This window comes from Rissa tridactyla, chromosome 4 (assembly GCF_028500815.1).
Source record: "Rissa tridactyla isolate bRisTri1 chromosome 4, bRisTri1.patW.cur.20221130, whole genome shotgun sequence".
Lineage (NCBI taxonomy): Eukaryota > Metazoa > Chordata > Aves > Charadriiformes > Laridae > Rissa > Rissa tridactyla.
The window spans coordinates 80,179,030-80,205,399 of record NC_071469.1 but is presented as its reverse complement, the minus strand read 5'-3'; the positions used below and the strand labels follow the sequence as shown (position 1 = coordinate 80,205,399).

Genomic DNA, 26,370 nt, shown 5'->3' with positions numbered 1-26,370 from the left:
ACTTTTGTGGGTTTTGTTTGGTAATTGAAAAGAAAATGAAGTTTAGGAAAAGGGAAGATAGTCCTGCTTCCCAAAACATATATGCGTATGCCAGCACCACTAAAAAAAAAAAGCAAAAGCAGGCTATTCTCTTCTTTGTATCAGGTATTTGAGTGTTTCCTGGAGTAGCAACATTTACCTGTTTTTTTGGGGGAGTGGGTTGTTTGTTTTACGAACATGATATAAAATGGTTATATTATGAATTGTCAGTCAGATTTTTTACAGCTTTTTTTTCTGAGTGACGTGGGCTGTCCCATCTGGATCAGTAGATAAGGATACTGCGCCAGACGCACGTCACACGGAAAAAGCTACTAACTTCAGAGAGCTTGCAACATCAACTACATACACTGTGAAAACCTCTAGTGTTTTAAAGCATTATCTAAATTCCTTTTTACACAGGAAAAGGTCAGTAAAGAATACAGGTTTGGTCCTTTGTACAAAACCTGAGATATTCACACCTCTGGTGCGATTTTTTTATTTGGATGTGTGTAAGATAACGTTTCTGCTAGGAATTCTACTTTTAAGTATATGGCTTTGAATGTTTTTATACATTCAATACTTCCTGTAGTCACGCCTTTCTAACGTTCCACATTCTTACATGCTTAATAAATACTCTCTTCACCTGACGAGAATTTGCGCAACCTGTAACCATCTGCACCAGGCAGAGCAGGTTATCACTTCGCTAGCTTTGAAGCACTGCATGTTCTGCGCGCTCAACAGCAGCAAAACAGCTAAAAAAACCAAGTCTCAGGATCCCTCCTATACAGCAAAAAGGTTTCCCGGGCCCTGGGCCTGCCTGGGCCACCCTCCGCCGCCGCTCACCACTCACCCGCCATGGCAGCGGCCGCCTGCCCCTCCGCCGCTCCTCCTGCCCCCGGGTCACCACCGGCCGCTTCAAAGCAATTAACAAAAAAGCACAATTAATGTCGCGCCGCCAGGACACAGCGCGTGTGGGTACACGGCAACCCGCCCAGCTCCTGTCAGGACGCGGGGCCCCAGCTATGTCCCCATCCCCGGGGACCCCCGATTCCCACCTCTCCGCTGCCCCGCACCTCCTTCCCGCCCTCTCTCCTCACAGGAGCGGCCGGGAGCCCCCGGGGGACCCTCCTCCCGCCCCGCCCACAGACCGCGCCCTCCCGGGACGCCCCGTCCCCTCACAGGTGGCGGCACCGCCCGCTCCCGCCGCCCCGCAGGGTGTGTCCGCCCGGGCCCGGGCGCGGAGGAGGAGGGAGGGAGAGAGAAGCCCCCGCTCTTACAAAAGCTTGCCGGGCGAGGAGCGGGCCTGTGTCCTGTGGGCTAGCAGCCATGCCGCTGAGGAAGCCCGCGGGCAAGCGGCGCAGCACCGACTCGGGCGTGGAGCCCGACCGCGGGGCCCTCTCTCAGGAGAAGAAGGATCAGCGCATCGCCCTCTTCCTCAGCGACTTCGACCAGCAGGGTAGGCCCAGGGGCGGCGACCCAAGGGGGGAGGCCAGCAGCTCCCGGGGAGGAGAGGCTCTGGGACGGGGGGGCCCCGGCGGGAGCCCCGCGATGGCGAGCGGTGGCCGCCGTTCCCCTCCCGCCGCTGGTCCCAGGCGTGGCCCCTGTGGCCGCCAGCCTGAGCCGCGTTTGCCCTTAGCCTGGGGAGCGCGGCTGATGGCGACCTGGGAAGGACTAACAGCTGTGGCAGCAAAAGCCTGTTTTTTGTTTTAAAGCCAAGGAAAACATCCAGGAAATGAAGAAAGAGCTTGATTCGCTTTTGCAAACAGCCGAGAAGGCGCTTACGGTGGAGCTGCTGAAGATGCCGGTTGCCATCAGGAAAATGAAAAGAAAAGACTTGCTTAGTAAGTGTGCAGGGCCTTGTATTTGCCAGGGATGTGGACATCATTACAGCATGATGTACCCCTGACCACTGTGAGAAAATTTGGAAACTTGGTGACTTTTGTGAAAAAGTTTACTTTGCTGAATGTTTTAAGCTAGGCAGCAGTGGTATCGGAGCGCAGATGCTCAGCAAGCACCCTGTTCAAGTAGGCTGAGCTGTGTAACACAGGGTACAGAATTAGTAGGTAACACCGTATAGCGTCTGGAGCCTTCTTCTAGGTGTGCTCTAAGTCATCTTATTTAAAGCCTGAAGAGACAAGGAATAATCACAAGTCTGGTATTTTCTGTGTGTGAAAACTTAAATACTTCATTCCATGTGAATCTGTTCATCCTAGCCACAGAGATTATTTTGTCTTTCTGTTAATTTGAAGTCTTTTACTACCGAGCCTTTCTCATCTATTCATTTACCGGTGATAAGCAAACAAGTTCAATTTTTAATCTCACATTTTTGCAGCAATCTAAGATGTGGTGTACAGGCAGCATCAGATATATATTCTGGTGAGAACTGATGTTTTTAGAATCTACCTTGCAGCTGGAAACTGCAGAGGCTGCACAAAGATCAAACTTAAAACTCTTGAAGAACTTGAGTTTACAGTAAAGCCTTTGCTGAGTATGTATTTCAAAGTCTTTCTTGAAAACTTCTGCCTAAAAGCATTAGCTTTCAGGAGTGCAATGTATGGGGTTTTTCCTTCTCTGAATTCAGGTTATACACTGTGTGACTATGCTTAGTATCCTTTCAAAGATAAACATGCTGAAATGGCCTGAGATTTTTCCCTGTTGTTTTGTAGGAGTGACTATCCTACAAGACTTTAATCTTGTTTAAATGCAACATATTTGCTAGCTAAGCCTAACTATTTAAGCAGCTGTAATCATGAATTATATATTCAGGTTCATAGCCCTTAAGATAAGGACCTGCAGATAATAATTAGGCAAGAAATAGCCTATAAACAAGCCATACCTTCTTGAGTTACAGATTTGCGAGGAGGAGAGGAAGTGGCTCTTGCTGCTGCGGTGGTAAGTGTGTGTCTTCAAATTTTATCATAGTTTACAGAATAGAATTCTTCTCTCCCTGCTGTAAATGCTTCAGACCAATGGTTTTGTTTGGCTGCCTGTTTAAATAGAAGACGATATGAAAAGGCCAGCCAGCCATGGTGCAGTTATGAACATTACCTAAAGCTTTAGGGTCATCTGCAGGCAGAAATCCAGATGTTTCTGAAAAAAAATAAACGGGTGTTTAGCCAATCCCACTTCTCTCACTTGCTTTAGTTCACTGCCTTTTGTAGGATGATATACATTTACTGGGCAAAATCTGTTGACTTTTCCTTGTTGAATAAACATTTTTTTTTAGACTGACTGCTCTCTAGAAGATGTACCAAATCCAAAACTGGTGAGGACCAACAGCAAAAAAGGCAAGTCAATCCATTAATATATAGCTTGGTTCTTAAACTTTCTTTTTTTTTTTATTGGTTGAACTGAGCATTTGTAAAGTGAATGTTAAGCCTGAAGGATACAAGAGGGAAAAGTGTAACTAGAAGTGTAACATACAGGTCCCGTCAGCGTTCAGCATGGAGGATCATGAACTATGCTACTGCTCAAGTACTTTAAAACATGAGATAAGAGTTCCTGCCCTTTGGATTTATCACTGAAAATGGTGACAAGGGACAGATTTAAGCAACTTCTCAGTGCTTTATGGTATAGCAGAAGCGCTAGGGAAGTCACCCCTGTTTTCTCATTGGTTCCCCTTTTGCCCTCCTGCCCATTGAGGTTTGTAAGGAAAATACCATTTCTTCATACACCAAAATATGCAATAAGAAGGACACTACCACTGAAATGTAATTCTGTTTTGTCTGGGAGTTGAAGGGTTATCTAGTGTCTTTTAACTGTCCTGCGTGTCACAGCATCTGTGACGAACACACATAGTTTCCTTTGAACTCTGTTCCAGGCAAATGACCATCGGATAGCAGAACTGATACATCGCTGTCAGTGGGTAAATAGGCTTCAAACAAACCAGTCTGAAGTGGTGTTTTGTGCTTTTAATGATATTTTTATTTTTCTTGTCTTTCTAATATATTTCTAGTTAAGGTAACCACAATTGTTGAATATGAAGATGCCAAGCATATTCCTGCAACGAAAATATCTAAAAAAGTAAGTCTATTCTGAACAAACAAGATAAGGGTTTAATCAGTTCTGACCTGCTCAGAACCCTGCTAGATCCATGGCCGGGCAGGCCAATGGCCTGTGGTTTGTTTGAAAAATCAGCTGTTTTAAATTCAAGTCAAGCAAGGCTAAACTGTATAGTAAGTTAATTTCATAATGAAATATGGTGCCTGCACTTCTGATAACTCATTCACACAGACTTGCAAATACTCATTCTCTCTTGACTTGCTAATAAGTCTTGATGGTTTGAGGGACCATTTTTCTGTTGAAACTTAAAAAATAAATCAACTTTATGTTTAATACATTCTTTTCTGTATTTGAATTGTGCATCCTTGTCCACCTTGATCTCTAAACAAAATAGCACAGGTGTATTAATTTTACCACCTCCAGTCTGTGCAATGCAGTGCCTCAGCCAGACACTGAAGTATGCAGTAAGATGACAATAAAGACAAAAAGATTATATGCAGAGTTATGGGCATTAATTATAAGAGGGCTTACAAGTTGGAAGGGTGTATATTAGAAAGGTGGTTGTTCGTACAGAATTTCAGTATGAAAAAAATATGTTTTGGCATTATGTAACTCTTGTTTTGGAATGCATATTTGCCATTTTATGTATATGTAGAACTATATAAAAGGCAGCTCTATGGGGCTTAACTGTTCTTTATCAACAGGGTATTCTTACAGTATTGTTCTCTGGTGATATCTATCATTTTGCCTTAAAATGCCACTTCTTTTAACTGCAGTTTTACATATACACTTTCAGGTTTCCAAAACAACGTCATTGGTTTCATTGGCCTCTGGTTTAAATAGCAAACTGAAGCCTCTTTCTAGGTAAGACTGACCTTTGATAGCTTATTTAACTCACCTGAACTTGTGAATGCTGACTAAAACTATTTTCAGATAAAGTTTGGAGGACAATATGGAAGAAATCTTTATCAAATGTATTCCTAACCTCAACCAGATGCACTGTAGTGATGTGAACTTTGAACAAAAAAGCACCCCTGGCTGATAAAGGGATGTCGTTGTATCTCTCTCTCACTGAATGGTGCACAGTTCTGGATCTATGTAATCAGTATAGGTTTCCAAACAACACTTCATGGAGAAGAGTATGTAAGGGAAAACATCTTTCTTGCTCTGTTAGGACTAATGAATTGCTTGGCAATAATTTTGCCCTCATACATAGCTGAAATGGAGGTGTCTTTAGCAGGAAAATGCACACTTGTAAAAACACCTTAGAACTACTTACAGTCATGGTGGACCAAATTCAAGTCTCACTATAAGATATAATGAATTAAAAAGTTGGTGGATATCTGCGAGAACATTTTTTTGAGAAGCTCCTGCTATACCTACAGCTCCAGTGTGCCTACTTGTACCCACTGGCACTTATTTTGATATATTCAAATTGTCTTCAGAGGAATGCAATTTAAATGATGTATCAGTGTCTAATGTGCCTAAAAGAAACTTTAAAAAGTCTTAGCCATCTTAAATTGGGATTATAGAATTTTTGTCTCAACAAAATCAAACTATAGAAGGCTGCTTTACCTGGGGAAGTTTAACTTTTCAGTCTTTGAAGGTTGCTTTTATTCAAGTACAGGAACACTGGGATAAAAACACATGCCCTTATAGTATTCCCAAAATGCGTGTGTGAAAGGGGAGACGAGAGGAAAGAGTGAGGTAAACTTCTGTCATCAATACTTCTGTGAACTGAGTTAAAATCCAAAACTGGAAAAAGTTGTTCTCTGGATTCAGGTCAACCACCCAGGACAAATATCCTGAGAAGTCATCTAGAAAAATTAATTCCTGCTGAAAAAGAAACTTCCCAATAAATTCTTGCACACTCAAATCAAAAACTGTGCATGTGCCCTTAATTATACCCAACTTGAGTATTGCAGCCCTCTTATCTACTAACATGTATCATCCTTTCATTCCCCTATGGTGTTAGGTCCCATCATATCATGTCTACCTCAGCATGGCTTCTTCACATGTATATGTACTACATCTGTCATGGACAACATTCTGTAATTCACCAGCTGTCTATCTTCATCCTAGCTAAAACTCTACAGTAGATGAGGAGGAAATAAAAAAAAAAAAAAAAATTCCCAACAACCACACTTATTGTATTTTTTTTTTTTGTTAGGTCTGCTCACTCTTCTGTATGTGTGACTGAGGCCGTTAAGTCTCTTGCTTCTGATTGCAGTGCCACAAACCTCAAAGCCATGCCAAAGCTATCTAAAAGGTAAGGGGTTTTTGGCTTGTTCTTAATAAATAATTTTGTTAAATACCGAGATACTATATATCTACATTCATCACAATATAGATATTAATTAATCATCATTAATCTAGATTTAATAGATATTCACGATCTGCCACTAAATTTGGTAGTGGTGATGTGAACCAGTTGCACCTCCTGCTTTGATTGTGAGTGTTAACTTAGGTTGTCATTGAGGTCCAGGATTTGATGTCATAACTTAGCCAGTTAAAAAAAACCCAAAAAAACAAACCAAAAAAACCCCCAACCAAACAACAGATTTAGAGTATAAATTCTACTCCCACCCACTGTAGTTTAAAGGTATAGCTTAGAGCTTAAACTAACTTTCAGAGCCCAAGCTTGATTTAAAATGTCACCAATACTGCTGTTTTTGTGGTTTTTGTAAAAAAACAAAACAAACAAAAAAAAAATCCAACCCAAAACCAAACCCCCAAAGAAGCCCAGCCAAATAAATTGACAATTTTTTTTACATATTCAACAGTTAAGGTTTTTGGTTAATATCTTTCGCCATATGTTACAGAGTTTGGTTTTGGCAGAAATCATCAGCTGAAGTGAGGGGGTGGAAAAACGCAAAAACTTAATTGGGTCATGAAACCAGCAAGTGGCTTAATTTTACCTTGGCCTGCTATAAGTTTTAGAGGCTTGTTTCCCTGCAGAAGATACCCAAATCTTACATTTGTGGAGTGGAATAAGAACAACTGTACCATGAAAGAAGCTTAGGAATTTTCTGAGACGTGCCCTGTGCCTCTGAAAGCCAGCAGCTTTGGTGTTTCTTGGTATCTCCCTCTAGCAGACAGACACAGCACACATCTTAAGTGCTGAGGCATGAAGTTTCATCTTTCCAAAACTATAAGCATTCACTGTTGATATTGGAGAGAGGATGTTCTTGTTACCGAGTGGTCCAAATGTCACCTTGCTCACTGGCCTGCAACACAGGCTTAGAAGGCTAATGCAGTGTTTCAGGGTCATAAAATGTCACCTAGTGGTGCTAGTAAATGCTGCTGCTGGTTGTATTTCCCGTAGTCTTCTGGCAGAACTGGAAAAACTTAAATATGACTGCCTTTCTATTAGGTATGTTTTCTACTACTTGCATTTGCTTCATGCCTGAAAACTTCCTGCAGAGCATAGGAAGTTAACCTCGGAGCAACATTTTTATTCTGTTCTAGTGCTGGACTACAGCAGCCTGTCTCAAGAACTCTACCTACCCGTGGAAGAGTTCAAGGCATGTTACTACGAAGTAAATCAGTACCCCAGGATAAAACTGTTCCGTTTGTGAACATTCCCCTGGCTGATGGACAGGTATCAAACTTTTGCTTGGTTTTTTTTTAAAAAAATTAATCTTAGAGTAGTTGACAAACTGTGACTAGTGTGATAGTGATAGCTCTTGCTATTCCTAAATGAGTCGCTGCTAAACAAAAGGAAAAATGGTTACTGAAGTTTTGCAGTGGAAAAAAACCCCACAAAATAAACAAAAAAAAAACCCTGGCCATGCAAGTGAGAACTTTCAGAATAGTGGGATTTTTTTTATCTTAAAATGGTTTCTTTTCATATTTAGACACTTTGTACGGCTGGTGGAAACCTCCATAACATTGATGTGCAACTACTAAATCAAGATACAGTACAGCATATTCATAACTTGGTGGTAAGCTTAAACACTAGGCTTACTTCAGACACCTTATCTCAGGTTTTCATGTGAGAGACTGTTGTGAATGCAAATTCTAAGTGCTTTAACTCTTCTGAGGTTAAGCCTAAATTGGCTGTAGGAATAGGGTGGTGGGGGGGGAGAACTGCTGCACACAGATAATGTGTAAAAGTAACTGCTCTTCAATAAGCATGTGCAGTTTGGCAGTGGGACAACAGAAGCATAAACTCTTCCTTCTAGATTGCTCTGGTGTCTCTCCTGCCATGTGAGCAAACTGCCATTCTCTGCCTCATTCACAGAGGCTTACAAAGCTTACAGCTAAGTTTCAATTCTTGTTATAATCTCCCTATTATTCTCTCTCCCTTGCCGAGTAGGAACTATACTCCTGTTATTCTCTGCTGCAGTTGAATAGTAACTGCCTTACCTTTGGTTCAGGGAAGTAAATTGTTTTTAAGTAGAATGACGTTGAACAAAACTTTGTAGCACATAGTGGCTGACTTCTCTGAGAGTGCCTGGGCTTTTGGATGAAGTGATGTGCAGCACTAGAAATAGAAACATTAGTGAGTTTACAGTCTTGCAGGTATTTAGACTTGAACGCAGCTATATGAGTTAAACTAAAGGTCTGAAAACTGTTTTGTATGTGGTAACATGGACCTGCCTCCGTTGGTAGGGAATGGGGGAGTGCTTGCTCACAGCTTGCTTTAGCAACTGTGACTCTTTCTTCTTCCAAGTTCTGTTGGATAGCTTGAACTAACATGAATTTTTCCCCCCTCCTTAGAGCGAGCTGACTGTACTATGTGGAAAGGCATCAGCTAAACTGAGTTAATGGAACTGTCTTCTGACTAAAGAATTTTCATGACAGCTCTTGCTGCCTCTGAAGTCTTTACAGAATGCCTATAATGTCTTAATAAAGCTGTATACTGTCTAGTAAATGTTTTTTATATAAAAGCTTACACTGTCATGTGTATTATTAAATTCTTGTTATCCCTGTGAAGGATACAAAAACAGAAGGACATAATTCTACTTTTCCAACTCTTTTTATAAAAAGGGCTTAGTTAACATCTCACCTTAGTATGCAGTGAAATGAACAGTACGAGACTGTATGTAGGAAGTAAGCTTTTAACTCTGATATTGTAAATAGGACTCTTTAAGGTGTGTGCAGTGGGGTTTTCTTGTATGTAATATTTATAAGTGTAGAGCTTTTTAATGGCATCCTTCCATGCATGCCACAAGCAGAATGTAGTGTTAGTTTTCAACTTATGTTTTGTCTTCCCAGTGTCAGTCTCCTTGCATCTAACTCTTAAAATTAAGCTGAAGTACAAATTTTTAATTTCTCAAATAGCATTTTAAGGCATGTAGCTGTAGTTCTGTAGTGGCATATATGAATCTGACACTGGAATAAAACTTACTTCTTGTCTTGTGCTGTGACATGACAGTTATGTGCAAGGTAATGTGTAGTAACCCAGACTTACTGTAACTTATGGTGTCAACCCTATTTTTCTAGTACTTATGTACTCTTGTATGAAAGGCTTTTAACATCTTTCCAGGTGAAGATGCCAATCCAGCAGTCAAGTTTCAAATAAGGAAAAAAGAAAGCCTTCCAAGGCATGGCAGACAAAACTGATAAACAACATGAAGCTAAAACACTATCAAAAGTGGATTAAAACTACACTCTGATTTGGTAACCAAAAAATACAGGAATAATTGTCTCATTCAGATTATACATGAAACTTACAGAACGTTCATGAATAGTTAGTTCTGTAACTCAGTAGTTTAACCTCCATTAAATTGCTAAGAGTATCACATCAACATGGTATAAGCTTTTGATTATTGCAGAAAAATTGACATTTCAACATAAATGATTTAACTGCTTACTAAGGTAAGCAAAATTGAAATGCAGTATTGAAACCTGCAGTTTTTTGAATTTTTGGAAAAGGTATAGTGTTAGGCATGCTTTGCAAGACAGGCCAACACACCTTTCTTGTGCATCTCACTTGGGGTTTGGGTATGGTGGTAGCCATATTACAAAAATAGTTGCTACTGTTTAATCCAGTCTACTCTTGTTAAAGTATTTTCTGAGTTGCAATTTAGAGATTAGCTTTTTTCTGTGACTAAAAGGCTGCTCCTAAGAGCTGGGAAAGTGTTTCTGGGCCCTGATGCAAATTCACAGGATATACACTGTAATGAAGCACAAGGACTCTTCAGTCAACTGAAGTCATTCTTATGAATTGTCACCAAGCTAGCAAGCCTCCAGAAGTCCCTTTATAGCTACAATGTTCTTTTTAAGTGTGCCAAGAGAGGCATACGATTAAATGCCCCACACCTCTTTTACAGTGATTGTTTTAACTTCATCCTTGCATGAGCCTAAGGCTAGTGCAGAAGGTTATGGGTTAATAACTACACTACAGTTTTCCTCTTACTTCCCATTTAGAGGGCTGAGAAATAGCTGCATATTAACAGATTCATTTTTTTTCAAACAGCGGTAATCTTTCTTCCAGTGATTAACTTCTTTTGAGAACATAGGCTCATCTTCTCTGTGAGCAAGAACCACATCACTCTCAGTACCTTGTGACTAAATATTCACTGCGAACACTGTGGTAAATTAAACACACTCAAAGGGACAGATAAGACTTTCCCTGGGAGTCAACTTTAGGTTAATTTTAGTCCCTCTATGTGCAGAAATAGATATGTCACAAAATAAGCTAGACAAGACTTCCTGAGGGTTTTTTTTCCTTTCAGCTTTGAGGCCAATATTAAAGATATAGGAAAAGTGTCAACTAAAAAAATGGTTCTGATACAGTTCTGGTATGTGGTCATCTTTTCTTCCTCCCCCAACATACAGAATATTCTGTTGTTTGTAATGCCATCTCTAACATCAGTACTTAACTTGCAGCTCTTTATTACTGAGAACACTGTAATGTTTATTTGATTATTCATAGGAAAGTCACATTAGCCCTGTTAAAGCATTAAGATTATGTTAAACATTGAACTCCATCAGTAAACTACTAAAGCACTAGTAACTGTAGTAGTGTATTACTTGCAACTTAAATATTGAAACCAAGGCAGTGTAGACTGTGAATTTATGCAAAGGTTTTCTATGCTACAACTTTGTAAAGCAGGAGATACATATAACAAGGGCAACTCTGAAGAAGTCACCACTCACTGAAAGGTGCTACTGTCAGGAACCTAAATTAACACAATCTCAGGACTGAAACAGAACTAGACTAACTCGCACTACAGCCACTGATCAACTTCCCCTCCACTTCAGCATGCTAGCATTGCTTTTTTGAGGGGGGATAGAAGAACGGATTCATGGTAACTTTTACCACCCCACCCCCACAAAAAAAGCAATTTGAAAGTAAGAAGATAAAAAGTTTAGAGTACATCATCTGTTTTCCAAGGATTTAAGTCCTAAAGCTACTACTTAAAAGCAGAAGACAGGCATTTTAATTATTTAAGCATTTCAGGGTGGGACAACTGACTTCGTTGAAAATTAGTCAGAGAAAGGATCGGTATGTAACCACAGCTTCATGAAAAGCAACTTGAACTTTTAATAAATGAAAATAAAGATTCACTAGATGAGAATGCCACAGCATAAGAAGTCAATACTGAAATACAGGTCAAACAGTATTTATTCTTACTTCAGTTTGAGAGTCTATAACAAGGATGTTCAGCAATACTCAAATGCCAATGCCTACCCAAGCACATGGAAACCCTTGGAGTTTGTCCATCCAACCTCACTGGTAAAGTATCAACAACTACCTCAGCAATAATTAAACAAGTCACACTTCAGATTTGTAAAGAAAAGTAGAGGCATCTTTCAGCTTCCTGGCTTCAGCAGGGAGAGAAACCTCGCTATAGAGAAGCAGCATACCAACCAAGCCTCATGCACACTTCCTTAACATTGTAACAAAAAATGCTTAGATAACTAACTGCACCTGATAATTATTTAAGGTCACACTTCTGCTTTGTTGCTGTATTTTCACCAATTACAAGCATATAAAAAGGAACAGAACTGAAGCTGGAAAATTTAATGTCTTAATAGCTAAAACAGAAAGTGCAAACTACTGGAAAAGTAGTAAAACCATCTACATTTAGTATGTTTCCAGGTCAAAAATGTTTGTCTAGTACAATACCAATCTTAAGTTCTTTACAAACTGTGTTAATGCAACCACAAGGTGCCAGGCATAATATTCATTTTTATGAAGAACTTAAAAAAAAAAAAAAAAGGAAACATTTTGCTAGGAAGTCAGGCTGAATCAGGCTTTGGATTGGACTCCAAGCCTAAGAGAAAGGCACCATTATTTTGGGATTTAATCATCTTTATTTAAAAGGTTTTGTTATTTTCTGATTGAACTCAGATATCCTTGTGTTTTCTTCCTACAAAGGGGACATGGCTGCAGCCTTCCCTGTGCCCATTTAGTCATATCTCATTTTAAGAAAAAAAACTTTAATACATGGCACACCAAAGTTATTAACTGCAACCTAGTCTGAAAGCAGCTTCAGCCTCCCTGTGTTTATAAAGTGTCTATCATCTACATAGTCTCTTTCCTACACAGAATAGTTAAAGCCACTGGAAAAGTAAGAGTTACAAGGCAAAAGAAATATATTATACACCAACTGCTTTTATTTAATTTCAGAAACCGTTCACAAGATGGTAGAAAAAACTTACAACCACTTCTAATTTAGTCTTCCATTGTTCCCAGTCAGCTCTAAACCCATTATGTGCAAAGCCCATTTACCATGCATCTAGATGATAGATACAGGCTATGAAATTCTTTATTCTACTTGTAGCAGCTTATGCAGGTGCAGCCAAATACCAAGCCTCAGGACAAATTGTACACAAACTTTACAATGTAGAATTTGAATTTAAAATATGAAACTTAAAATCTACACAAAACTGGTAAAAATCAAGCACAGATACGAGGACAAACTTAAAACCCATGTGAAAAAGAGTCTCGTCTTCCTTTCAAGTGCTTTATTCTGCTACACAGTCAAAATGAAGATGTAAGCTTGTGGTTAGTTTAAATTACACTCTGTAGATACTATAGACCAATTTAAAAGTTACACATACAGCAATAGATGTCCATTGGTTCGTCTGGATTATGTATACAATCCAGCTGGATTGTTGAAAACAAGTCAGGCAAAATTTGAAAGAAAATCCTTGTGCAACTTTTTAGACAAAGGTTTACTGATGGGCACACTGTACCCCAGGTCCATGATGGCTGCTTTCTTCATCAGAACTATCATTATAAGCTTCACGTCTCTGGCCACCACCTGAACCACGAGTGGTATCAAATTCCTGAAGATCTACCTCTTCTGCATCACCAATTACATTGGGAAATTCTGGTCTAGCTGGCAGAAGATCTTCAAGTTCCTGCCCCAAAGAGAGAAGTGTATTCAGTACTGCATCTACAACTGCTAAATAAAGCAAGCAGTTTCCTACAACTTTAAGGCTCCCTCAGAGCAGGTTTGGTTTAGAAGTCTTAAGCTGATGTAAACTCTGAAGTGCATACTCATTTAAAAGTATCCAAAGTATTTGTATCAACGGGAAGACACCACTTAAAGAGAACCAACAGCTCTACATATCATCAACCAAAGGTGCAATCAGTAAATACAGTTGCACTCTGAAAACTTATCACACAGCAGCAGGAAGATTCTTCTTCCTCATCTGCCCAACATCTGCACAGCTCTTAAATACAGTTTCCATAAATTCATATTCCAGTGGGTATTTTCAAGTTACATGTTGCTCATAAACAACATTAAAAGAACAACTGTACTTGCATCTACATTTAAGCACTGAAAGCAAGCACGTGAGGTCAACACACACGCTTTGCATACACTGTCAAATAAGACCACCACATTTATGCTTGGAAAAACTACTTACTGAAAGCTTTTCTGGGCTAATCCAGTTATTTTCAGGAAACTGAACATCAAACTTAATGTAAAGATCCCCCTTCTCAAAAGGATTGCGGTACTGTGGCATTCCTTCACCTCTGACTACGCGAACACAACCTGTAATTCAAAGAGAGGTGAGCTGGAGAGTGCTACTTCAGAACAAATCTTTCTCTGTACAATTCTCTTCATTTCTCTAGCCCAGGTTCAGGTAACAGGACAACAATAATGGGACTAAGCGTTCAAGAATCACAAAAGCACAGTCAAAGAAGTCCTTACCAGTTCAAGCTTACCTGGTTCAATTACTTTTCCAGGAGGATATTTAACCACAATTTGACGTCCATCAAGGTGCTTAAATGTGAACTGAAATCCACACAGTGCTTCAACAAGTCCAATCTTGTGCGTCATATGCAAGTCATTCCCATCCCGCTGGAACACCTAAACAAAAACAGGAGATGCCTTTTCTAGACCTACAATCACATCTCCACAAGACTCATTATTTAGAATTCATTATCTATTCTTAAAATTCAATGTCAGAGCAACAGCCTTTGTACAAAGTTAACTTGATTCTATTAATTCAAATAGCTTAACATGCTTGGAAAGTTTGTGCCTGATGGAAGTGTCATCTAAGATAAGGCAGGCCATACTATATACTATGATGTACAGTTCAAATTAAACCAGAACGCTTTTACCCCCAAGATCTTCTACACATGCAACCAATACACAAAACTTAGGACAGTTTGACACTACTTCCCCTGCACTGGAGTACAAAAACCCCATCTTTATTTCTCAACATTTAACTAGTCATCACATATCTGCTTTGGCTAACTTTATTTACAGCAGGGCTTTGAGCAATTAGTCCACAGCTGTCATAATTGATCTTTAAGCCATATCACTCAGGATTCTTAAATCAGATTACGTGTAAGCTTTATCCACTGGCAGAACCATGACTCCCACCTCAAGGCAATTTTTAAGAACACTAAAAGCTTCACCAAAAGTCAGTCTAGTTTTGCTTACTAGGACACAAGGTACAGTATTTTTCAGAATTATTAATACGATAAAACTAAATGTAGTTCACTAGAAGACTAAGAGAGAAGTGGCATCCAACATCTGTAATTTGATTCCATCATGCACATCTGTTCTGTAAGCTTACAGACTGTTTCTCCCTTATTGTAGTCAAAAAAAAAAAAATCAACTGTGATGCGACATTTCAACCAGTATCACAGACTAAAGAAGAATGTGCAAAGAGCTATGCAAAACTGATTGACAAATTAGCAGTCCTTGACAGAGCTTTGAAAAGCTTACCTAATGTACCCAATTTTCAGATAACCAACATTATATTCTAAATATGTGACTGAAATTTAAATTTGTACCCAATGCTATTCTTTGTGTCACAACAGAACTTCCCACCACCACTACTCCATTCAACATTTTTTCCAGAGTATAACACACAAACTATTTCTTATTTCATCATAGTAATACCCGGCCTTTCTAAACAAAAGCATTAAAAAAAAAAAAAGCAATCACCTCAACTCTGCCCTACAGGAATTTTAACACAGAAAGAAACAGATTGCAATATTTAATTCAAAAGTGCAACTCCAGAACACAGTAAGCATAAGCCCTAGCAAACTAGTATAAAATAATCATAGGCTTTTTTGTTCTGTTAAATGAATCGGTAACATCAGCATTCTGTGTTACATTTCCACAACCACAGTAGCATAGATAGAAAGCACCATCTGGGGACTTTAATAGGAGTTCCGTGCCATGTCACAAGACATTGAAAAAAAGCAGCACCTAGCATTTTATTAGTGTCACAAGCAAAGCAGATCGAAGTTAACATCCTGAATGGCTCTTCACTGCGTACCAAAGTCAGCCTGAGCTTACCTAAGAAAGCTACCTTTTATTAGTACTAGGAAGCACCAGAATCCACATGTCCTCTGGCTACAGACTTGCAAAGTTTTTTCTGGCTTACCATGAAAGACATGTTACTCGCTATAAATCTATTAAAAGCTATTCACCATCTCTCCCAGAGCTGCAACTATGTGAATTACTTTAAAATGAACGGCCATCTCTATCACTTAAATATTAAAGACTAAGGTAAAAGGCATTTAAAATATAAACTCAAAAGCATTACCTCATTCTCCTTTTCTTGGAGTAAGAGGACAATATCACCTGGTTCCACACCTGGAGCCTGATCTGCTTCTCCACTGAATGTAATTCTTTGCCCATGTTTCATGCCTTTGTCTACATGGACTTCAAGTATTTTTACCTCCTTGATCACCTTCTTCCCTTCACATTTTTTACAGCGGTCTTTTTCATTAATTACTTCACCTAAAGAAAGACAAATTTTGAGTTCACAGATTTCCTCTAATTCCACCTGATTCTGAAGGGAAACTATTTTAAAGTAGGCTGAAGAATACATGCAACACAACTATTGATTTAGATGTTGCCTTATAAATTCCTCACAAGAAGAAAGCCAAGCTCCATTTACCATAGCTGAAAGAGGAGGAGAGAAAAAAAAAAGATACACGTAACTTTCCAAGCTGTCTTATCAAGGATTTTGAAAGGCGAGGGTGCTTTACAGAAAGCAAAACAAGACTTTATCCGTAGCTTCTAGTGTTCCTTAAATCTTAATTTGACTCCAGTATCCTTACCACTCAACTTACTACTCTTAAAAAAAGAAAGCCTACTTCTCAATTCCTTGTTACACTGGAGGATGACAGCTATAAGAGAAAGGATGAAGCTAAAACCAAACTGAAGTGTCTCCCCTCCCTTAAAAGTCAGAATACAAATTTCAAACTATTTCAATGAATTTAGGAAGCTTAGTTCCACTTCTGTTAACAGGAGTGAAAAAAGGATTACTGAGTTCTGGTCACTGACAGCCACATTTTGCAGTATACCACCACAACCAAGTACTATGTAAATGCCGCCAGTAGAACTACAGAGTCTTGCATACAAATGAGGGGAAGATAGCTGGTGAAATCAGAATTTCATGCAAGAGTAATATATAGGTTTTCCCACAGAAAGGATCTAACATTTTCTGACGCATAAGGGATTTCACTTTACACACTGAAAATGAATAGTTTTTCACATTGTCTGTTGCCTCTAGCAAGGCAATTACTTCTCCCAGCAAACTGAAGGACGACTAGCCAAAACAGCTTAAATTCTCTGTTCTACATCATCTTTATTTTTCAAGTAAGCTATTGTCTTTGTATAGAGGCACCAAACTATTAGGCCACATCCACTGTACAATTTCAATACTCATTTCCAACACCGCTTTAAGTGCCACAAGCAGATGCACTTGGCTTAACACATTAAACTTGCCAGCTTAAACCACCTTTTTGTGAAACAAAGCGTAACATAATGATGCAGTTGAAACTGCTAAATATGTAGGTTAGGTATGTAAACTGTGAAAACAAGATGTTCACAGACAACATCATTTATGAAATGTTTTGACTAGTCACAAAATACAACTCTCTGTAATTTCTGAGTATTGTGAAGAACAAGTCATCCACAAGATAACATTAGTACTCTGCAAATGGCAGATCTAAAAAGGAACTGCATGAAGTGCAGACCACGTGCTGAACTTGTTCCCCCCAAACACACACAATTCAGCAAAAAGCATCTTCTTGATTTGCAGAAGTTAAAACCCAACTTTAGGTTTCCATTTTTAACATAAACCTATCCTTGGACATTAGGAGACTGCAAAAGAGACAAAAAGCTCCTGAAACAACAAAATATTGTTTTTTACTTTAACACAAGAGTAATACCAATAAGTAATATTCACATCTAAGTGTTTTAAAAAAAACTAATCAATCCCTACTGTTCAAGCTTCCAGGCTGCTTTTCAGCACATTAAACCCTGTAAATCTTGCTGCTGTTCTGAGTAAAGTGACTTCTTCACGTTGACATCAGATTGAGACCCAACCGACTGGATGGGAGCAAAACTGTCCTGGATAAGTTCCTCCTGAGATTTAACCAGGAGGTGGAATCCAACTAAATGCGTTTAGTAACACAGAATAGCTTGACCTACCTTCTCCGTTGCAGTCAGAGCATACAGACTGCATCTGCTGAACCATGCCAGGAGCCAGCTGTCTGATCATGATACGTACACCTCTACCCCGGCAAGCATTACATTTCTGAACGGCTCCAGCCTTCCCTCCCTGCCTAGAATAGAAAGCACCGGTTGCATGAATGGCAAGTTTTTCAGAAACATATGACAAAAAAAAAACCCCTACATCAGTAGGTTAACATGCCTAATTACACTGCCAATTATAATTAGGTTCTTTCCTCCCCGCTTCCCCCCAAACAAAGCCTTTGAATAGTTCCAGTTCCATCAACAGTATCATTCAAGTTCAACAATTTTCTAGTCTGAAAGCAGGCTCCAGAAAGTCAAATACTGATACAGATCTGACATAGGAGATGCTTCATTACACTATACGCCAACAAAGCAAGTAGAGAACTCAAAAATATAAGCAACTTACCCATTACATGCACTACAAAGGACATTCTTGCTAAGTTGTAGTTTAGTTGTCTTTCCATTATACAGATCTTCTAAAGAGACTCTACAAAATAAAGCATTTCTCCTGGGTTATCATTTAACAACTTACTTTCCCCATGTAATTAAAATACTTGCCTAGGATAAATTAAAGAAAAACAGATCTTCAAAAAAAGACTAAATCTCCATTAAACTAAGATTTTAAAGCACCATTTTAGCTTTCACAAGGAGTCATTAAAAACTCTTCCACACATAAGAATATAAACATGTAATCCTGAACATAGTTTCAGAGAAAAGCTGTAATTTAATCAAAAGAAACCAGCTAGGATTGCTTGTGTTTCTCAACAAGGAACAAGCTGTTCTGGCATTTTAGGGTTTATTACATAGTCATAGACGATTAATTTTTTTTGGTTCTACCAGGCACATGAGAAACAAACCTCTCTAGACAATCCTGACAATATTTATAGCACGCATATACAAGATTACATACAGAATACTTATAACTCTATTGGGCTTTCCACAAGAGATCACAGAATCACAAAATGGGAGGGGTTGTAAGGGACCTCTGGAGATCTTCTACTCCGACCTGCCCCCGCCAAAGTAGGTTCACCTAAAGCAGGTTGGACAGGATCACCTCCAGGCAGGTTTTGAGTATCTCCAGAGAAGGAGACTCCACAACCTCTCTGGGCAGCCTGTTCCAGCGCTCTGGCACACTCAAAGCAAAGCAGTTTTTCCTTTATGTTGAGATGGAATCTCCTGTATTCCAGTTTGTCCCTGTTGCCCCTTGTCCTGTCGCTGGGCACCACTGAAAAGAGTCTAGCTCCATCCTTTTGACACCTGCCCTTTAGATATTTATAAGCACTGATGAGATCCCCACTCAGTCTTCTCTTCTCCAAGCTAAGAGACCTTGGTCTCTCAGCCTTTCATCATAAGAGATGCTCCAGTCTGCTGATCATCTTCACAGCCCTCCGCTGGACTCTCTCCAGTAATTCCTTGACTTTCTTGAACTGGGGAGCCCAGAACTGGACACAGTACTCCAGATGTGGTCTCACCAGGGCAAAGTAGAGGGGGAGGATGACCTCCCTTGACCGTCTGGACACACTCTTTTTGATGTACCCCAGGATACCATTGGCCTTCTTGGCCACAAGGGCACATTGCTGGTTCATGGTCAACTTCCTGTCCACCAGGACTCCCAGGTCCTTCTCCACAGAGCTGCTTTCCAGCAGGTCAACCCCTAACCTGTACTGGTACATGGGGTTATTCCTCCCCAGGTGCAGGACCCTACACTTGCCTTTGTTGAACTTCATTAGGTTCCTCTCTGCCCAACTCTCTAGCCTGTCCAGGTCTCACTGAATAGCAGCACAGCCTTCTGGTGTATCAGCCACTCCTCACAGTTTTGGGAGGTACACTCTTTGCTTTGCTGAGGGTACACTATGCCCTCTCACCCAGGTCACTGACAAACATTCTGAATAAGACTGGACCTAGTACCCCTGGGGAACACCACTAGATACAGGCCTCCAACTAGACTCCGCGCCACTGATCATAACTCTCTGAGCCCTGCCATTCAGCCTGTTCTCAATCCACCCCACTGTCCACTCATGTAACCCACACTTCCTAAGCTTCCCTATGAGGATGTTGTGGGAGACAGTATCAAAAGCCTTGCTAAAGTCGACATAAACAACATCCACTGCTCTCCCTTCATCTAACCAGCCAGTCGTGCCATCATGGAAGGCTATTAGATCGGTCAAGCATGATTTCCCCTTGGTGAATCCATGTTGACAACTCCCAATAACAGTTTAGAGGGGAGGGGTTAGCATGTCCCCAAGGCGACTTAATTCTTTAGACATGTTCATGTTCCAATCTTTTTTTTTTTAGAAGCTCTTGAATATACAGTCAAACTCCAATAACCTTCATATATTGATAAAGGTTTATGAACACATTTAGTATTTCTCCTAAAAGGGTTTGTTAGTGGATTGAAATTTCAACTCAGGGTATTGAGAAAACGTTGCCTGGCATCAGTGTTTACAAATAACAACAAAACCAAAGCTAATTAATAACACAGCATGCAGTACTGGCTACCAAACTAAGAAAGCATGTAGACTTTACTAAGCATGGTTTAGCCAGCCACAGGAAAGATGCAGCTTAAGAACTTAGAAAGGACCTGCTCAGCAGCCAAAAAGCCAGTCATGCTGCAAGCAGAGATCTAAAAAACACAATTAGATGTGATATTCAAGCATGGCTTAAAAAACCCAAACAAACAAGAAACAAACCTGCCACACACACTTTTCCATTAATTATGCAGTTCAACTTTAGTTCCAGCTGGTATTATGCTATGAAGGCAAGTCAACTTAAGTCTTTCCAGAGCCTTAGTACCTCTGCTTCCCCAAGAATCCAGCTAATGAGCTGTTGAATGCTTTTTCAGATTAGAACTTCCAAACAGGTCATTATGGAGCAAAACCAAGGAAAATAATGCTAACAAAGTACATACAGGCTAATAAACAGGCAAAGCAAAGTATTAGGTAGTTTATAAGATTAACCAATCATGAAGAGTAACTCAAGATAACTGCCTTCTGGGCTACACATAGCTCTGAAAAGTAGATGCAGACTGCAGAATGTCTCAGCTGAGAAGCATATCAAGAATATAAACTAGCAGAGTCAAGTACTGATAAGGAAAACTTGAAAGTACAAGTTACAGTATCAAGATACTCACTTGAGTGGATGCATCATATCTTCTCCTCTTCTTCTACCATTACGACTTCTACTCTGACCACCCATGAAATTGAACAATCCACCACCAAAGATATGGGAGAAAATATCGTCCATTCCACTGCTTCCACCGCTACCTTCTCGAAGACCCTGTTCTCCATATCTATCATATAACTCACGTTTCTCTGGATTTGACAATACTTCATAGGCAAAGCTTATTTCTTTGAACTAGAAGAGGAACAGAGTCAAAACAGTGCATGACAATTCAGAAATTCAAGGGAGCATTTTACTACTGTTTCTTGGCCAGCATGAACAACCAAGTAAGGAGCTACACAACAGCTTGTTCTAATATGCAAGACTTAACAGTCAGATCTGGGCATAGCTGTGTTACGTCTTATCATAAAATATGACATTTTATTGAAAAGCTTCACTGACTTTGTTCTTTACTGTGCCTAGCAAAAGACAGTTTTCTTACAAAGAAACAAAAAAAATCCAACCAAAGAAGAAAACCCCCAAGTATGCAATACTGCAGTAGCCAACAGGCAAAAAAAAAAAAAAAAATCCAGCTACACACTAATGGCAAAGACTTCAAGATATCTTTAGGCACTTAAAATACATTAACAATTGAGCAACTTATTAAAATGCATATTAATGTGTTTGTCCTCAAAACAAGTGAATATATTTTCATAGTCATCTCTGCTCACCTCCAAGCAACCATTAGAACTTCAGTTCGGTTAAACGGAATCAGCTGAGTCAACTTAATTGACATTTTTTTAATTGCTATTAACATAATAAATCTACTTCAACCTTCCCACATACGCAATTTGTTTTATGCTGCAGCAGTTTCAAGAACCTCCACACGTATATTTTTCCACATTGGAAAAATTTGGAAAACTGACTCCACCTTTTTCAAATACCTATGTAGGTGACATGCCAGTTGACATCATTTCGGCAGATGAAGAGAGGCAGTTTTTCCCTCAGCATTACTTTCTCAACCAATTTGACTCAGCCAACTGCTGCATTTATTCACAAGGTACGCTCATAGATTTTGAGATTGGGAAGAAGTAGACAAGACCGGGTTCCCTCTCACAGTTATTATTTTTGAACAACTTGTAACAGCAAGCCTCCACCACATGTATTTAGTCCCTTAGATTCTACTGTAATATCAAACTTCAGGAATTAAAAAAAAAAAAAAGTCTTACTTTGTCCCCTGCATTTGGATTCTTATCAGGATGGTACTCCTTGGCCAGTTTTCTGTATGCCTAGTTGAAAGAGGTACAAAATTAGTTTAAATTTTGATTAATCAGTTCTCTTCTGAGAAACTCAAGTGGTATCTTCAGGAAGAAAGGAAATCCTAAAAAAGCAAAGTGAGAAAATGAGTGTTTTGAAATTACTCATACATTGAAATGGTGAAAAAATTCTGACATTGCTATATGCATAAATTAACTACACTTGGATTTAAACACAACTATAGCACACAATAGCTAGAACTAGTTTTCCTGCTTATCTTCATTAACTTACAGGAAGAATCACATTGGACTTTCATTAAAATTACTTACTCTACAGAACTCACTCAAAACCTACAATATGAGCGTTTAAGTTTCAACCCATTTGTCTTTCACCTCAATCACAGCAACATATTAACAACAAAATGGCTGCCTCAGCTTCTCATTCACTCTATCGGTCATCCTCACAATAACCCTTTTATTCTTCCTTACCTATCAATAATGGAAGATTTCATCTCACTTTAAGTATATGAGTTACATGTGCAGAAATTTACAGATTATTACTTTTATTTAACTTCATTGTTCTAAACCAGAATGAGGAATAAGTACAGCCATATCTCCAGAAGATTTTTTTCAGAATGCTTTTTTTTGACCAGTACTTTGACTTCCAGGACCATCACTTTTTCTACAGCAGTACTTGACCTGTTTTGCTTACACTTTAGACTATAAGCAAGTAATAGGACAGGCAGAGCCTTTTCCCACAATTTGAGTTTTTGACAGTAAAGACCTCAACTCTTCGTCCACTCCACCTCAACCACTTCCCAGTAATAATTAGGGGACAGATATTAATAAATTACATGGTATGCAGTCTTTTTATTTTTTTAATTATACATCTAAAAAAAGCTACAGTAATGCAACTGCAAACAACTGAAATACTGGTTCTTAAAGTAGATTTTTCAAAAGCTCTGTTTCTGTAGAACTGAGGATCTAAACTAACTCTTTAGAACTACAATGTTAAGAGAACTTTATAGCTTCACACACAAAGCTTTACAGACACCACAACTTTATATTTTGTACTAGGACAAGTAAGATTTCTTTTTTTGTATCTGCAGAGGTACTTCTCTTTACTGATTATCTTTAAATACTCCATATTTCTGCATGCAATCAAGAAATAAAGTTTGATAAAGAACTAATGAAACAAAAATGGAACATTGATATTACACGCCAAATATTCTAAACCACAGGAAGAAGAAAAAACCTTGGTCTTACAGGATGAATTACCCATCAGTAACAAACCATAATCTTCCACAAACCTACGTATTCTGTAATAATAAAGGATTTTCTCCACATATTTTAAGGAGTCTAGCCAAGAAAAAAAGCAGACAGAACACTAAACTGAAAACCTACATAGCATTATCTAATCAGAAAAAAATGAGCTTGCCTGGTGATCTTTAAAAAGAGAGCCCTCATGTCTTTGCTGATAAGAGCATTCCAGTTTAGAGCAATTCTTAATATTACCTATGATCCAAAAGGAAGCTGCCATTCTTTATTTAATCAGAAACAGATCCAGAATCAAGGTCTACGCTGGTACCATATTATAATTTCAATAAAAGTTAATTTAAGTAATCAGTGTTAAAGCCTCTTCTCTCAGCACCTTTTGACTAAGCTACTACCTATTTGTTTTCATTTTCCTAAACTGTTACAAAGGTTAAAATATCAGATGAATAAAGCATCCACGTGACCTCTCAGTGACAATAAGATATAGATGAATTTCTTGCTGTTGCAGGCAGTTGGAAACTTCACATTCCATGACAAGTCTAATCCATAGCAACTAATATTGAGCAGCCCATGTTATCTGAGTGGAAACTGCTGTCTGTCTTTCATTCTCGCAGGACATAGATACCTTGAAAAGAATTCAGTAAGGAAAAAAAAATGCTACTTGATTGCGTTCAGTATACAGCACTATCTTCTCACCGCATGCCTTCCACCTCTAACACTATTTCAACACTGCAATTGCCTATCCCTGCACAAATTAGGCTACCACATGCATGATGGGTAACGCATAGTTGTTAATACCAGCACCACCCATCAGCGGAAGCAGGTCACTGCTAGTAAACTGTCTAGTTAATTATCCTCCCTCACGTGTAAGTGGTCATCAAGTCCTTTTACAAAAAAAGTGGTTTACAGGCTACAGGATGAAATGGATGTAGCGAACTGTTACACCGATGACCGGGCTCCAAGTTTTCACCTCGTTTCTTTGTTTACCTTACCTTGTCGCTTTCGGCCTGGGAGGGGTCAAATATGTGAGGAAAACGAACCCTTACTAAGGCCTACACGTGGGGCGGACAATGGCACCAGTTAGAATCTACTGGTCCGTCACGAGGATTTTTTTCACCCAAAAAGCCTTTCATCGGCGGCGCACACGGCTCTGCCGCGCGGGAGGGACGCGACGCTGCGGGGGCGAGACGAGCAGAGTCCCTGCGCCGCCGGGCCGGGCACACGGGGAGCACGGCCGGGCCCCGCTACCGTTCCCTCCACCCGCCGCCCCCCTGGGCCCTACCCGCGGCCTACCCCGCTCCCTCCGCGCCCGCCCGCAAGCCAGGCCCCAGCGGCCCCGCGGCGCGGCCTACCCCGGCGGGCTGAGGCGGCACCGGGCGCCCGGCGCCGCGCCCTCCCCCCCCGCAGGCCTCAGTCGCGCGGGCCGCCGCCTTCAGACCACGCTCCCCGCGGCCTTACCCTCGGCTCCGCTCCCCCTGCCGGCCCTGAAACCGACCGCCCCCCGCCTCAGCCGCTCCGCAAGGCCGAGGCCGGCGCCCCCCCACACACCCCACCGCGCTGCCGCCCAGTCTCCCCGGGCGCCGGCCGCCGCCCCTGCCCCGCACCTTCTTGAGCTCGTTGTCGGAGGCCCCGGGCGGCACCCCCAGGATGTCGTAGAGCTTCGTGTCGGCCACGTTCGCCATGGCGGCAGCGGGCGGCGGGCGCAGGCCGGAACAGGCCGAGGGGCGGCGAGGGCGAGACCGGGAGCAGGACGAAAGCCGCCGCGACGTCACACGCAAGACGCCCCCGCGTCACCACGCCGCGACGCGGGAGGAGCTGGCCCGCCCCCTTCGCCCTTCGGCGGGCGCGGCCCCGCCCCCTCGGCCCACTTCGGGCGCCTGACCCAGTTCCCGCGCGGCGCGGCAGGGGGCGCTCGCGCCGTAACCGCCGCGCGCGGAGGCGGGAAGGGGCTGAGGGAAGGGGATGGCGATGGCGGCGGGGCTGAGGCAGGGACTGTCTGCCCCGAGTAGGGGCGATGTGTGAACCGGCGTTGCGGCTGAGGAGCACTGCACATGACAGCCGTATCTTCAGCTTTCCCCCATGTCATTTCGGGGCCTGGGCCTTGTGTGTACACTTCCCTGGAGCCTTCCGGCTGGCACCATTTCTCCTGATCTCTGAAGTATGTAACTGAAGTTTATGGGGCAAGGGGCACCCGTGCACCAACCTGCTGCCCTAACCTCAGGAACCAATGTATTTTTCTTCAGGAATGTAGTGCTAAAGCTACAGTAGTTACGAATAGCCTTGGTACCCATCTGCTCTGTTTTTGTATTTTGCTTCGTTTCTTGGATCTTAAAAAAAGGACTAGTTGCTATGCTAGGCCTAAAGTGACTCATAGGAGCAAAGAGTACTTGAGCGGCATAGAGGCCCTGAGGCCCTAGCTAGACAGGTGGGAAAATAAAAAGCCCAGTTGGGTTTAATTAGAGGGTTTTCTCTCAAAGCTTGGGCAGGAGAGCAGCCAGTGAGCCTTTCCTCAGGTGTGGTGTCTTGGTCATTAGCCCCTCGTTAGCCAGGGGCTGATGAAAGGCTCTAAAAGCTGTGGCAGGTGTATGGCTGAGGAGGGGGGGATGGGATCTTTGTAAGGGCAGAAAAACAAAAAATAGCTTCCTGGCTTCTCTGTGGGTAAGTCCAGGGTATGCCTTAGTGAGGGTGTTCCCTGAGGAAGAAGTGAGCAAGGCTGAGCCCTGAGGAGAGTCTGCTAGGAACTGATTAGCGACCTGGTATGTGAGAGAAAGCAGAAAAGGCCCTTTGAAGTGATTCTTGGATTT

General features: G+C 40.9%; 2 protein-coding genes across 14 annotated transcripts in view; one reads left to right on the top strand and one right to left on the bottom strand.

The window, feature by feature from the left end:
- The window catches only part of DNAJA2 (DnaJ heat shock protein family (Hsp40) member A2), a 67,529-nt gene extending 42,173 nt beyond the window's left edge, over positions 1-25,356 (bottom strand). For 5 of the 11 annotated variants that reach the window (XM_054199704.1, XM_054199711.1, XM_054199707.1 and 2 more), the window contains exons 1-10: positions 25,171-25,356; positions 22,265-22,324; positions 21,067-21,290; positions 18,343-18,423; positions 17,892-18,025; positions 15,994-16,190; positions 14,153-14,297; positions 13,852-13,979; positions 1,198-13,341; positions 869-931 (exon numbers count right to left, since the gene is read on the bottom strand). In XM_054199704.1, the coding sequence (XP_054055679.1) occupies positions 13,153-13,341; positions 13,852-13,979; positions 14,153-14,297; positions 15,994-16,190; positions 17,892-18,025; positions 18,343-18,423; positions 21,067-21,290; positions 22,265-22,324; positions 25,171-25,248 (1,236 nt within the window). In that variant the 5' untranslated portion in view covers positions 25,249-25,356 and the 3' untranslated portion in view covers positions 869-931; positions 1,198-13,152. The remainder of the gene's footprint in view (positions 1-868; positions 932-1,197; positions 13,342-13,851; positions 13,980-14,152; positions 14,298-15,993; positions 16,191-17,891; positions 18,026-18,342; positions 18,424-21,066; positions 21,291-22,264; positions 22,325-25,170) is intronic. The other 6 variants (XM_054199706.1, XM_054199713.1, XM_054199709.1 and 3 more) reach the window with 4 other exon arrangements.
- On the top strand, positions 1,345-9,657 carry LOC128908826 (borealin-2-like). 3 transcript variants are annotated; one of them, XM_054199717.1, is made up of 10 exons: positions 1,345-1,474; positions 1,731-1,859; positions 2,864-2,910; positions 3,245-3,305; positions 3,974-4,041; positions 4,817-4,884; positions 6,191-6,289; positions 7,489-7,621; positions 7,878-7,964; positions 9,512-9,657. In XM_054199717.1, the coding sequence occupies exons 1-10, from the start codon at positions 1,345-1,347 to the stop codon at positions 9,545-9,547; spliced, it is 858 nt and encodes a 285-aa protein (XP_054055692.1). In that variant the 3' UTR covers positions 9,548-9,657. The 3 variants fall into 3 exon arrangements, with proteins under 3 accessions (XP_054055692.1, XP_054055691.1, XP_054055690.1); XM_054199716.1 differs by lacking the exon at positions 9,512-9,657 and adding an exon at positions 8,743-8,879 and having other exon boundaries at positions 2,870-2,910; XM_054199715.1 differs by lacking the exon at positions 9,512-9,657 and adding an exon at positions 8,743-8,879.
- Positions 25,357-26,370: the final 1,014 nt, after the last annotated feature.

Coding starts and splice junctions, on each gene's coding strand:
- LOC128908826 (XM_054199715.1), top strand. CDS start 1,345: ATGCCGCTGAGGAAGCCCGCGGGCAAGCGGCGCAGCACCGACTCGGGC. Junction 1,475..1,730: donor CAGCGACTTCGACCAGCAGG/GTAGGCCCAGGG, acceptor TTTGTTTTAAAG/CCAAGGAAAACATCCAGGAA. Junction 1,860..2,863: donor GAAAAGAAAAGACTTGCTTA/GTAAGTGTGCAG, acceptor TACCTTCTTGAG/TTACAGATTTGCGAGGAGGA.